The sequence below is a fragment of the Pleurodeles waltl genome, chromosome 4_1 (genome assembly GCF_031143425.1).
Source record: "Pleurodeles waltl isolate 20211129_DDA chromosome 4_1, aPleWal1.hap1.20221129, whole genome shotgun sequence".
NCBI classification, from domain to species: Eukaryota; Metazoa; Chordata; class Amphibia; order Caudata; family Salamandridae; genus Pleurodeles; species Pleurodeles waltl.
In genome coordinates, this window is record NC_090442.1 from 191,657,186 (window position 1) to 191,670,474 (window position 13,289).

Consider the following 13,289-nt stretch of genomic DNA (forward strand, 5'->3'; position numbering starts at 1 on the left):
ATGCACCACTTTCTGCTGGGTGGAATGCTCAGACCTGAAAAGGCAAAAGTAGAATGTACGTTTGTCGCTCTAGCATTATGGCTTACTAAGAGACAGATTACACTGATTTAAAGACCGATCATGCGCACTGAAGTGAAGGGTTGGGTAGCGCAGACCGATGGCTAGGTAGGGGCATAGATTACAGCTTGGAGAGGTAGGTAGTATCAAGACCACGCAGGTCTAGATATCCTCCTGCTCAATTCTGCAGTTTACCAAAAGAGACAATTTAACCACATAAATGACACCTGGGAAAGTTGGTCTAGTAAACATTTCCAGTGAGAATTTAAGATTGTGATACGAAGGACATTAAAACGAGCTGGGAATGTCAGATAATATTTAAATCTCAGCTGATTACCCCCGATAAATTTAGTCTAGCAATTTTCTTGAAACATGTTGGAATGAATATAAACAAAGTTAAAACATTGCTCTAAGACATATTATATGGAAAGTAGAAGGATTGCAATGCAGTTGGCTGAAACAAATGGTTGACAACTGATCTACCAAAGAGCCTTGCGTTGGTAAAATATGTTTGATAAGTAAACTGTTTCTTGTTTTGTTTATAGCAAAGTCTTTCTTTATTAGCCATAACAATAAGGATGAAAACAAGAGAAACCTAGGTTTAGATAACTGACAAGACTGCTTGTTATGGAAATCTAGTAAAGATTATTAAAAGATAAAGTCTGAGGGCTTGGTAAGGGATGTACTTGTCATGATGATTAGCCATGCATTTTCAGACAGAATATTTGATGTATTAGCAACAACCAATGATAAAGCCTAAAAGATCTCATAACCCATTTTCACCATGCTCCATTTGTTTTATATAAAAAGTTCTGTTGTATCAATATTTGTTTTAGGTCGAAGCCTACCAGACAGCACAGCTGTCTGGCTGCACAGACATATTGAGAACATGCTAACTATTAGTTTGTGTTTTGTAACTTACATATGCTTGCCTTGCTTTAGGCTGTCCAGCATGTCTTTCTCCCTCCCGTGAAGCATAACATTCACCCCTTCTCTGACTAGCTCCTTGTATTCTTTCAACACTACTTGCTTTCTGGGAACTCTAATTTTGAAAGGCACTTTGCAAAAGTACCTTTTCAGTTGCTTCCCATGTATGCTTGTTCACAGCATTAAATGTGCTGTATTTCTTTGCGAAGGTTTCCTGCATCCCAGCTTTTTGCTTGACTGACTCTTTATCATTGCCACTACCAGTTCATCAATCTTGCATGCCTGTAAGGAACGATGTACGGTCTACAAGCTGGTTTATTTTAGTCATTTCTCTTTACTAACAGAATAACTTAAACAATTCTCTTCCTTAACTTCAGCCCACCATGCCACAGGCGCTGGGACTAGGGCATAATGAAGCCCCCTCCCACCCACCCCCCCAAAAAAAACAACCATGCTGGAGTTCAGAAGTGAATGAGCAAAACCAGGCTTTTATATTTTGTTTTTACCTTGTCAAGTGTACTGTACATTCAAGGACAGAGATAAAACATTAGGTTCTGCCTTCTGAGGGAGGTTGGTGTTTACTTTTCTTTCTCTGACTGCAAAGTGAGAGGATTTATGTGACAATCTTGCTGGATACTGGAGGAAAGGTGAGGCTGTAGGATGTTATTTTCTTCTAGCACACAACACAATTTAAATGCCAATAAATGAACTGTACAAATATTCAGTGAGCTATATAGAGAAATTCCAAGATGAACCTAATGCTAGAGAAGCCAATGTAGTTTTGTGTACAGAACAGTTACATGAACAGGAAAGTAAACTGCTGATATGTGATTCTCTGATAGAAATTACCCAGGGGTATATTAATAGAATGTCAGTGGAGGAGAAGATGTTGGATTCTCTCTCCAACTGGGCACCAATGGTCTTGCAGAACCAAATTAGGAGGGCTTAGAGGCTGCAGCTGCCGGGAGGTTGGTGGCCGACGACCTCTGGCTACCAGACCCACAGGGTTGGAATGCACCACGTCCACGAACAGCACGGGAAACTTGCGCAGGACGGTGATTGGGTTGGTGCGGTGGCATGCCCCTTCCATAGCCACGAAAGGGGTGAAGGGCAGAATGGGGTGAAGGGTCACTGATAGGCCCTAGGACTTGGCTGTAGCCCACAAGACCTTGAAGCGCTCCAGCGCAGAGTCTGCCTTGTCTCCGAAGAGATAAGTCCCATCGAAGGGTATGTCCATGAAGCTGGCCTGGACATCCCCGGAGAGCCAGATGTTCTCAGCCAGATGTGGCGCCTCAAGGTCACTGCCGTCGAAACCGCTCGGCCCAGTGAGTCAGTCATGTCCACACCACACCTAATAGTGAACTTTGCTGCATCTCTCCAGTCCTTAAGAGCTTGGAAGAAGATGGCCCGGGCCTCCTCCAGGACCTGTGACAGCACTTGCCCAACCGTATTCCACACGGTATGGGAATAATGGCCCAACAAGCATGCAGTGTTCACCGACCACAATGCTAGGCTGGTGGAAGAAAACATTTTCTTTCCTAAGCTATCCAGCCTCTTGGATTCCCTGGCTGGGGGAGTGGCAGAGAACACACCATGGGAAGCTCTGGCTTGGACTCCCAAGCTCTCAGTGGTGGGGTGTTGCATGAGGAAACTAGGATCACCCAGGGCAGGGTAGTTGTCCGGTTTACAGGAGCCCCTGTGCTGGGCTTGGACCAAGTTTCCCAGCAAGATACTGGTCAGTGTCTCATTGAAGGGCAAGAGGGGTTCGGATTAGGAAACCCCAGGCTGAAGCACTTCGGTGAAGAGGTTAGTCTTGACTGCCACTGAGGGAAGTTTGAGGTCAAGGACCATTGTGTAAGATGGTTTAGAGCAAGCCAATATCTGGAGATGTATTCCAGTCCACTGGCATCTCCTTGTTCCTCCTATCAGTCCACAACTCTCTCTAGGGATATATGACGTATTCCAAGGGTCCAGTGACCCCTCCCACTCTTCCCCCCCATGCCTGGCTGCTCAGATGAATGCTCAGACAACCGCGCAGAGCAACTGGGCCATGCCAGCACCAAAACTGGCATCGATCAACGCCGTTCCGACTCATAGGGGATGAGAATGGGGTTGGAGCAGGGAGCATCGGAGAAGATTGCGCTGGCACGACCAGCACCCATCTGAATCTGTGATCGGATCCATGAGACCTCATCGGAACTGAGGCCGCAGCCGGTGGTGCAGTACCTGATGGGGCTACCTTTGACCTTGCAGGGCCCGAAGGGGTGCTCACATATGCAGCTAATGGCCTTTAGAAGTCTTTAATCTGAGTGGGGGTCGCTCTGGCTCCCGGAAATGGGGAGAGGGGCAGAATCAGACCTGGCAACGGCTCCGCAGAACGGTGCCTGGAACGCCCATGTTCCTCACTTGTCACGACAGCAGACGGATGAAGCAAAGTCGAAGTCCGCTTAGGCTTCTTCTTTTCAAGGACCTCAAGTGCAACGAAGAGGACTTGGGGCTCCTGGAGCAATCTGTGACCTTCTTCTCGATTGGTAGTGAGATCTCCTAGGAGTCATGCTAGCTGGCATCGACCGTCGGGCCGCAGGGACCTTTAGAGACTGCTCCTTCAAAGCCTTTGGTGCCATGGCCCGGCAGTCCAAGCACGACTTTGAATCGTGGTCGCGCTCCAGACAACATAACAGGCCAGATTAAGGTCTGTAACTGACATGGTGCGGTGACAGGCGCCACACGGTTTGAAACCTGTCTTTCTAGAAGACATTCTTGACACTTCCAAAATATAGCCAACAAAAACGTCAAAAAAACCTGTGAAAAAGAGACAGGTGTAGATCTTCTCCAGATCAGCGCTTACGCATAAACAAAAGAAGTGACATTCACATGCCTGGGTGGCCCCTATGTAGGTAACCGTGATGTTACTTCCAGCACCAACTATGCCTCTGCCGCAGGGAACCGAACAAAGCCACCTGATGGCGCACAGGGGTACTGCTCACCCAAAACTTTCCGGATCCAGTTTAACACCTGGGAAATTCAAAGGTAAGGAATCTTCAGCTAGAAGTCTCTATCAGATACCCCCAGTTCCAATTATGAGTTTCATACCAGCTGACATGCTTGCATGCTTCCTCTGGTTGGTGCTTTGAATAACATCAGATTTGGGAGGATTCTGATGGTGTGCTTTAGGTTTTAAAGAAGAGAGGACTACTCAACCAACTGTTGGATAAACATATTTATCAGAACAGGGGGATGGGCTGGTCTTAGACCCACCTCCCATCACCCTCCTGGCCACCACCGCTCTTGAATCACAAGAGGAAAGTGTGTTTTGACATGCAAGTCAAACAGTAACAATGGAGCAGGAAAAAAAAAGAAAGGATTTGGTATTCCCTAGAAACACCAAGTAATGTGTTGTCAGGAACAAAACTACTTCACTGGCATGGTAAGCGTGTTCCTAGGTGACTTTACTGAGCAAAACAGAATAAATAACAATAAACTTAGCAACAACTAATTTCTTCAAAGTCAGTATAAAGCAAGCGCTGAAGATGAAGAGGAGTGAGCTTAAGGAAAGAGAGCCTACTAGAAAACAATGCAAGACAGTAAAAGACATTTTGAAAAGAAAATTGCTCTGTAGGTGAAAGTGGACTAACCTTTAAATGCATGGAAACTTTAGGACCATAAGGTGGCACTCCCAATGAAAAATATTTTTAGAACATCAATTTTGGTTTAAAAGCAAATCTTTTACGAAAAAAAATCATAGGAACTCCAAACAGACTTTACCGCTGATGACTGAAGCACTGAGAAGCATTTGTGTCAAAGAAACATTTTACAGTTATATGAAGAGTGTTGACTGCACAAGCAGAGGTATTAAATTCTCACCTGGTCAATAGGCATCTCTGACTTGTGTGGCATCTCTTCTCTCAGAGGTGTTGATACTTTTGATGAGGATGACTGTTGCATTCGCATTCTAGGGCAAAAATAAAAGGAAGATTAACAACTACATGTTTTAATTTAGAGGTCAAATTATGATCTTTTCAAGTGTAATTTTACAACAAGCTATTTCAAAACAGAAAATGTTACTTACCCAGTAAGCATCTATCTGATGGAGACTTCTAGCTGCAGATTCTTTACCTTTGAATTTCCATAGTGTCAGACTGGATCTGGAAACTTTTGCGTGAACAGTACTCCTGCGTGCTGTCGGGTGGCTTTATTCGGTTCTGCTCTGTGTCGTTGGTGCCGGAAGAGATGTCACGGTCACCTGTATAGGCACCATCCAGGCGCACAGACATCAGTTCTTTTCGTTCCGCACCAGTTAGTGCTGATATAGAGAAGAGCTACCCCTCTGGCTCTTTTTGGAAGACTTTTTTTTTGACATTTTGTTGAATATTTTTTGTGTAGTGTGTTTAGATGTTATCTAGGTAGGGTTTAAGCCGTGTGCCGGCAGTCACGGCGCCATGTCAGTAACGGACCCCCAACTAGTGTGCTTATGGTGTCTCGAGTGTGACTCAGTCGTGCTTGGACTGCCAAGCCATTGAGCCAAAAGTTTTGAGGGAGCAGGGTCCCTGAAACTGCTTGCAGCCCAGTGGTCGACGCCAGTAACTTCTAAGAGGTCTCGGTCACAATTGAGAAGAAGGTCACGGGACCGCGCCAGGAACCCCAAGTCCTCTTCATCACACTCAGGACCGTCAGGACACTCAGGGAACAGGCAGAAGAAGTCTAAACGGATATCAACCTCACCTCGTTCATCAACTGACACAACGAGTGAGGAACATTGGCAGTCCAGGCTTGGATCTACAGACCCGCTGCCAGATCCTACTCTGTGCCTCCCCCAGTTTCCGTGAGCTGGAGTGACCCCCGCTCAAATAAAAGATTTTTATGAGACCATGCGCCGTGTATTTGAGCAGGCTGACCCATCCGGAGCACCTTTGGCCCCTGCGGGGTGGTAGGAGTCCCCATCAGGTTCTGCACAGACCGCTCCGGCCACGGCTCCAACGGGGTCTCACGGATCCGATCTCAGATCTGGATTGGCACTGGTCGTTCCAACGCTACCTTCTCTGGTGCCGAGCACGACGCCTATGCTCCCAGCGCCACCAGCCCCATTCTTATCCTCAATGACTCAGAACACCATTGATCAGCGCTTCTGGTGCCAACAACGCCCCGTGGCTCTAAGTCATTGCCTGAGCGTTTTGTGGACCAGCTAGGCATGGGGGGGAAGAGTGGGAGGGGTCACTGGACCCATTAGAAAACCAGTTCACACCCCTTGTGAAACTCTGGACTGGTATGAGGGACTAGGAGATGCCATTGGACTGGAGACATCTCCAGATACTGGCTTGCTTTCTCCCCCTACCATGGCTGCAGAGGAGGGAGCATCTTACGTAATAGTGGTAAAGAGGGCAGCGGATGTCCTTGACCTTGAGCTTCCCTCAGTGGTGGTCAAGACTAACCTCTTGAGGGAAGTGCTTCAGCCTGGGCCTTCCTTATCTGAACCCCTCCTGCCCTTTAATGAAGCACTGACAGATGTTCTACTGGGAACCTTGGTGCAAGCCCAATACAGGGGCTCCTGTGAATTGCCCGCCACCATTGCCCTGCACTGGGTGATCCTAATTTCCTCAGCCAATACCCCACCCCTGGGAGCTTGCTATTTCAAGGCTCAATATCCCATGGCGCGTTCCCTGCTGCTACCACGGACAGGGAATTCAAGAGGCTGGACACACTAGGGAAGATGTTTTCTTCTGCCAGCCTGGCATTGCGGTCGGTGAACACTGCATGCCTTTGGGTTGTTATTCCCATACGTTATAGGACACGGTTGCACAAGTGCTGCCACATGATCCCGGAGGAGGCCCAGGCAATGCTCTCCCAAGCAGTGAAAGACGGCAGTGACGTAGCAAGGTTCACCATTAGGTGTGGTTTGGATATGACTGACTCGCTGGGCAGAGCGGTTTGGTCAATGGTGGCTGACGGTGCAATGCCTGGCTGAGAACATCTGGCTTTTTGGGGGATATGCAGGCCAACCTCATGGACATGCCCTTCGATGATACTCATCTCTTCGGAGAAAAGCAGACTTGGCGCTGGAGCACTTCAAGGACTCACTGGCTACGGCCAAGTCCTTGGGCCTCTCAGTGACAACTCACCCCCACAGCCTGCCTTTCACCCCTTTTGTGGCCTAGGAAGGGGCGTGCCACAGAGACAACTCAATTCCAGCCACCGTCCTGCGTAAGCTTCCAGAGCTGTGCGAGGAAGTGGCTACGGCACATTCCAACCGCGCAGGTCTGGTAGCCAGAAGTTGTCCACCACCAACCCCTCTAGCAGCTGCAGCCTCTAAGCCCTCCTAGTTTGGTTCTGCAAGACCATGGATGTCCAGTTGATGGGAGAATCCAACTTGATCCCCTCCACTGGCAGCCCATAACATCAGACAAATGGGTCCCGCAGATCATTTGGAGGGTCTACTCCCTTCCCCTTTTCAATCTTTCCCTCCTCAACTACCGCCAAAACAAAAAAGACTGGCAAAGGATCATCTCTCCTTGCTCTGAGAGGAAGTTACAGCTCTCTTTCCCAAGAGAGCTATAGAAAGGCTTCCGAAAGCGGCAGTAGGGAGTGGTTGTTTTTCCTGCCACTTTCCGATTCCCAAAAAGAACAAAGGGGTCTTTGCCCTATTCTAGACCTGCAAGACTGTAAATCTCTTCCTCAAAAAGGAGAAATTCAAGATGCTCTCTTTGGCTTAGGTCTTGTCTGCCCTAGACCAAGGAGACTGACTGGTAGCATTGGACTTGCAGGATGCGCATTTCCAAATCTCCATCCTGCCTGCCCACAGGCGTTACCTGCAGTTCAAGGTAGGCCCACAAGCACTTTCAGTTCACCGTGCTCTCCTTTGGCCTTACCAGCGCCCCTCAGGTGTTTACCAAGGTGATGGCGGTGGTCGTAGCTCATCAGTGCAGGTTAGGGGTATCAGTCTTTCCCTACTTCGATGACTGGCTGTTTAAGGTGAGCTTGCTCCAGGCTGTCTCCCACCTCCAGACTACTGTGGACCTCCTGCATTTTCTGGGGCTCACTATAAATGTGTCAAAGTCACACCTGAACCCTCTGAGATGCTCCATTTCCTCAGAGCTGTTCTGGACACAGTGCAGTCCAGTCCAAAATATTCAGGTTATGATACTGATGTTTCAGTCTCTATCCTGGATTTCGGTGAAAATGACTGAGGCTGTTGGGCCTCATGCATCCTGCTGGTGAATCATGCCAGATGCAGTGGGACCTGACGTTCCAGTGGGCGCAGCATCAGAGGAATCTCTCTGACACGACCCAGATCTCAGAGTGAATTGCAAACAACCTGCAGTGGTGGCTTATGAACCGTGATTGAGTCAAAGGCAGACTCCTCTCCATTCCCCAACCAGACCTCACAGTAGTGACAGATGCTTCACTCCTGGGATGGCGTGGCCATCTGGTAGAGGTGAAGATCAGAGGAATCTGGTCTACAGCAGAATCTGGACTTTACATCATCTTCTGGAGATCAGAGCGATCCGGCTAGCGCTGAAAGCTTTTCTTCCCTCTGTCAAAGGGAAGTTAGTGCAAGTCTTCACGGACAACACTACAACCATGTGGTACTGCAACAAACAGGGCAGGGTTGTGGACCCTTTGTCAAGAGGCCCTGCGTCTCTGAACATGGCTGTAACAACAGGGCATAACCCTGGTGGTTCAACACCTGACGGGTTCTCTGAACGCTAAGGCAGACAAACTCAGCCGTCGATCCCTAGCAGATCACAAGTGGTGTCTCCATTCGGAGGTGGTACAAGGACCCTTTCAGTAGTGGGGAGAGACTTTGTTAGATCCGTTCGCCTCTGAAGAGAGCGTGCAATGTTGGCAGTATTGAGTGTTGAAGTTTCCAAGGTGTATATTGCTCAGAGACGCTTTTCGTATCGAGTGTAGTTCAGGCCTCATGTACACTTTTCTGCCCAGAGTTCTAAAAAAAAGATCAAGCACAACCGGGGCAAAGTTATTCTTGTGGCTCCAGACTGGAGATTCTGATATCCTGAGATTCTGAGAATGAGCATCAATCCTTTGATCAGGCTGCCTCTTTCAGAGCATCTTCTGTCGCAGAAGCAGGGAAGGGTCCTCCACTGGAACCGGTCAACTCTCTGCCTCGTTGCATGAAGATTGGGTGGTGACAGCTGATAGATTTTTTTTACCTTCCTCCTGAAGTCTGTAAAGTTATATTGGCAGCCAGGCGGCCCTCTACCAAGAAGGAATACACCTGCTATTGGCAAAAATGTGTAAAATATTGTACAGAAATGTCTATTGACATTCTTTCTGCCTCGCCTTCAGATTTTCTTCTCTTCATTCTTACCCTTGTCCAGCAGGGCTCTGCTACGGGCACTTTTAAGGGTTCTCTCTCTGCTCGGTCAGCCTTCCTGCAGCTGCCTGGCCAACCTTCTTTATTAAAGCCCTGTATTGTAAATAGGTTTCTCAAAGGGCTTGTACATATCTTTCCCCCTTAATCATTCCCCAGTGGGACCTTGACCTGGTTCTCACTTACCTCATGTGTGCTCCTTTCGAGCCGCTACACAATTGTTCCCTCCACCTGCTTACCATCAAAACAGCCTTTCTAGTGACAATAACAACTGCACGGAGGGTGAGTGAGCCGCTGGCTTCATCATCCAAGTCTCTGTATCCGACTGTTTCTAGACAAATTGGTGTTTTGCACCAGGGCCTCTTTCCATCTGAAAGGGGTGACCCCATTCCATTTGGGGCAGTATATCAACATGCTCACCTTTTGCACTACGCCACATTCCTCTAAAGTAGAGGAGGGACTCCATGTGGACCCAAAAAGAGAGTTGTCTTTCTACCTTGATCACACAAAAGAGTTCCGGGAGGACAATCAACTCTTCGCAGGCTATGTTCGAGCTAAGAAAGATCGGCCAGTACAGAAACAAACCACTTTGCGCTGGGTCGTTCTCTGAATCAAGATCTGCTATGCACTAGCTAAAAAGCAGCCTCCTGAAGACCACCAGCGGAACTGAATGAAGCCACTCGACGGCACGCAGATGTACTGCTCACGCAAAAGTATCTGGATCTAGTCTGATGCATGGGAAATTCAAAGGTAAGGAATCTGCATCATTATGTCACTGGCAGTAAAAACCGCCTACCGCCGCGGTGACGTCCTCCAAAATACCATTACCGCAGCTACCAACCTCCCACCATACTATGACCACTGCCGGACTTCCACCACAAGAAGGGCGGAAATTCATCAGTGATCATACTGGCAGATAGTGGTAAGCTGGCGCTACCACCAGCACCGCCATGCCAGTTGAACGCTGCCAACCGTATCATGACCTGTGATACGGCCTGGCGGTGTTCTGATGGCGGTAGTAGCGCCCCTTCCCGTCCCCTGCTGGAAGACCACATGGAAGAAGGTAAATTGGGTTTCTGACAGGGGAGCGGGGTGGGTGGGTGGGTGTGTGTGCATGACTGTGTGAGTGTCCATGAATGCGTCTGTGTGTGTGTGTGTGTGTGTGTAGTGTTTGTATGGGTGTATGCATGTGTGTGAAAACGTGTAAGAATGGTGAAGTGAGTGCGTGTCTGCATGTCAGTGTGAATGTTTGTAAGAATGTGTGCAAGCATGACTGGATGTATGTGTGGTGCGTGTCTGCAGCTGTGTGCATGTATGGGGCGGTCAGAGGATCGGAAGGGAGTGGCGTTTCGATGGAGGGGGGCTTCAGTTGAGTGTTGTGGGGGGAGTGAGGGCGCCGCCTACCAGTGACAGGGAAGTAATTCCCTGTCACTGGTTGGGCCTACTGCCATGGCTTTCGAGGCATTCCTAACGCCATGAAAACCATGGTGGTAGGCATGCTCAAAATGCCGCCGGCGGTACTATGCCAGCCGCCGGGGTGGAGATTGACATCTCCAGCCCGGCAGTTGCTACCGCCATGGCGGTCTGAGTGGAGAAGTGGCGGGTTGGCTGCCCCAAATACACCATTCTCATAATGTGGAGGTATGTACAGCCAGCCTGTTGGCGGTACTGCTGCCACATTACCACTCACTGCCAGGGTCATAATGACCCCCATAGTCTCTACCACATAATCCGTTACCGAAGTGCTGTAGATTCACATGCTTAGCATCATCTTGCCATCCAGTGTTGGGTTTGGATGTACGCAAGTTGTTTTTCTTCAAAGAAAGTCTTTCAAGTCACAATGTTTTGCAGCTACTACTCATGCTAGCAATTTCAATGATCATCGACTTCACTGTTAAGACTAGTTTCCCGCAAGACGGGCGAGAACCGAATGAGTAGGGTAATGAGATGTTCATGCTGAAAGAGGAAGTGATAAATATAAAGATAACTAACAACCGCAGGTGTCCGGGGAGGCGAGTGATCACATGTGAATCTATAGCACTACATGCCACGAACAGATGCTTACTCCACAAGTAACATTTTCTGTTGGAGGTATGTGTGGCTGTAGACACACATGCTTAGCACAGACTGAAACGCAATCCTCCTCCATAAACCGTGGCTAACCTGTGGGTGTTGCAGTTGTTTGGAATAAAGTATGCAGGACTACCTGGCCAACAACGGCTTGTTGATGAGCCAATACATCTATGCAGTAATGTTTTGTAAATGTATGTGGTGTAGACCTAGTAGCTGCCTTACATGTGTCAGTTATAGGTATATTCCCTAGGAAAGCCATAGAAGCTCCCTTACTGCGAGTAGAGTGAGCTCTTGGAGGAGCAGGGAAATAATATTTTTTTTAGCTTTGCACAGCATGTTTGGATATATTTGACAATCCAATGTGTAACACCGGATTTAGAAATGACTTTTCCTTTGTGTGGCTTAGAGAGAGCAATAAAGTTGTGTCTTTCTAAATGTGTTGGTTCTATCAACATACTACATTAGGGCTTGTTTGACATCTAGGGTGTGTGGAGATCTTTCCCCAACCGCGGCAGGCTGTGGAAAAAATACTGGCAGTTCAATAAACCGATTAAGGTGAAACTTGAAATACCACCTTGATTTGGAGATGTCTGAGCATCCAGCATCCCTGGATTAATACCCTGTGAATGTGCTCTACAATCTCCGAGGGAGGTGTCTGTTATGGTTCTCTGCAGAATCGGGTCGTTTGATGGCCCACCAACACTAGATCTTCCAATTGACCCTTTGCTTGAGTCCACTGGTGCACTAAGAACTCCCGCATGTTGAGTCTGGCATGGGTTTCTATGGCTGTGCATAAAGCCATCATACCGAGGAGACGCATGACTGTCCTCACTGTTACCTGCTGGAGAGGTGGCAACTGTGGAGAGAGCACCTGAATGACTGAATCAGGGTGGCACTGGGATAAGCTATCCCCTGTTGTGAGTCCAGAATGGCTCCTAGATAGGGGTATGCTTGAAGGGGAGTGTGTTGAAAACAGAGTTGCTGGGTTGTACTCCTGATAAGCCAATCATCTAAGTATGGAAAAATGTGTATGTTTTATCTGCGCAGGTGAGCTCCAACTACTGCAAGACACTATGTGAAAACCCTGAGGGCAGTTGTGACTCCAAAGGGGAGCATCTTGAATTGGAAAGGTTGGTTGTTTATTATGAACCTGAGATATCTGTGATGCGTTGGATGAATAGGGATGTGAAAGTAGATGTTTTTCAGATTTAGTGCTGCCATGAAGTTTCCTTGTTGTAGTAATGGGATGACATTGTGCAGAGTGACCATGTGAAAATGCTCTGAGAGGATGTATTGGTTTAGGGGTCTAAGGTCCAAGATTGGCTTTAGGGGCCTGTCCTTTGTGGGTATAAGGAAGTAGAGTGAACCCCTGTACCTTGGTGTATAGGCACTGTTTCTATGGCACCTTTGTTTAGAAGGTTCTGAACTTACTCTTTGAGCAATTGTTGGTATGCTGCTGAGAATCTGTGTTTGCGAGGTGGGATGTTTTGGAGGGGTGGAATTGAGTACCAGACAACAACCATGTTGGATAATATCCAATACCCACTAGTCTGAGGTGATGTTCCATCATGCAGGAAGAAACTGTTGTAGTTTCCTCCTGACAGGTGTAGTGTGATCGAAGGGTGGGGTTGAGCGGCAAGGCTGTTGGAGGCGGTAGGTTTGGTGAAGCCACCATTACCTCTGCCCTTGGAACTGTTTCTCGTGAACAAACCCCTATAATATCCCTTTGGTGAGGATGTTTGGGTTTGTGTTTTATTGCGTGATGTGGAGGTTTCAGGGGAGGTTGTTTTGGATCCTCCACGTTAAGAGTGGCAGAAGAAGCCACATTGTGATGGTGTTGTTTGGAATGCTCCTATAGCCTTAGAAGTTTAGTGTCCTTATTTATTTTTCTAAAAGGTCTGCCTTT

The 13,289-nt window shown here is 47.9% G+C and overlaps 1 protein-coding gene across 3 annotated transcripts in view; it reads right to left on the reverse strand.

The window, feature by feature from the left end:
* Positions 1 to 13,289, reverse strand: part of CECR2 (CECR2 histone acetyl-lysine reader) — a 330,093-nt gene that overhangs the window by 6,411 nt on the left and 310,393 nt on the right. For all 3 annotated transcript variants that reach the window (XM_069228063.1, XM_069228062.1, XM_069228064.1), the window contains one exon: positions 4,849 to 4,936. In XM_069228063.1, the coding sequence (XP_069084164.1) occupies positions 4,849 to 4,936 (88 nt within the window). The remainder of the gene's footprint in view (positions 1 to 4,848; positions 4,937 to 13,289) is intronic.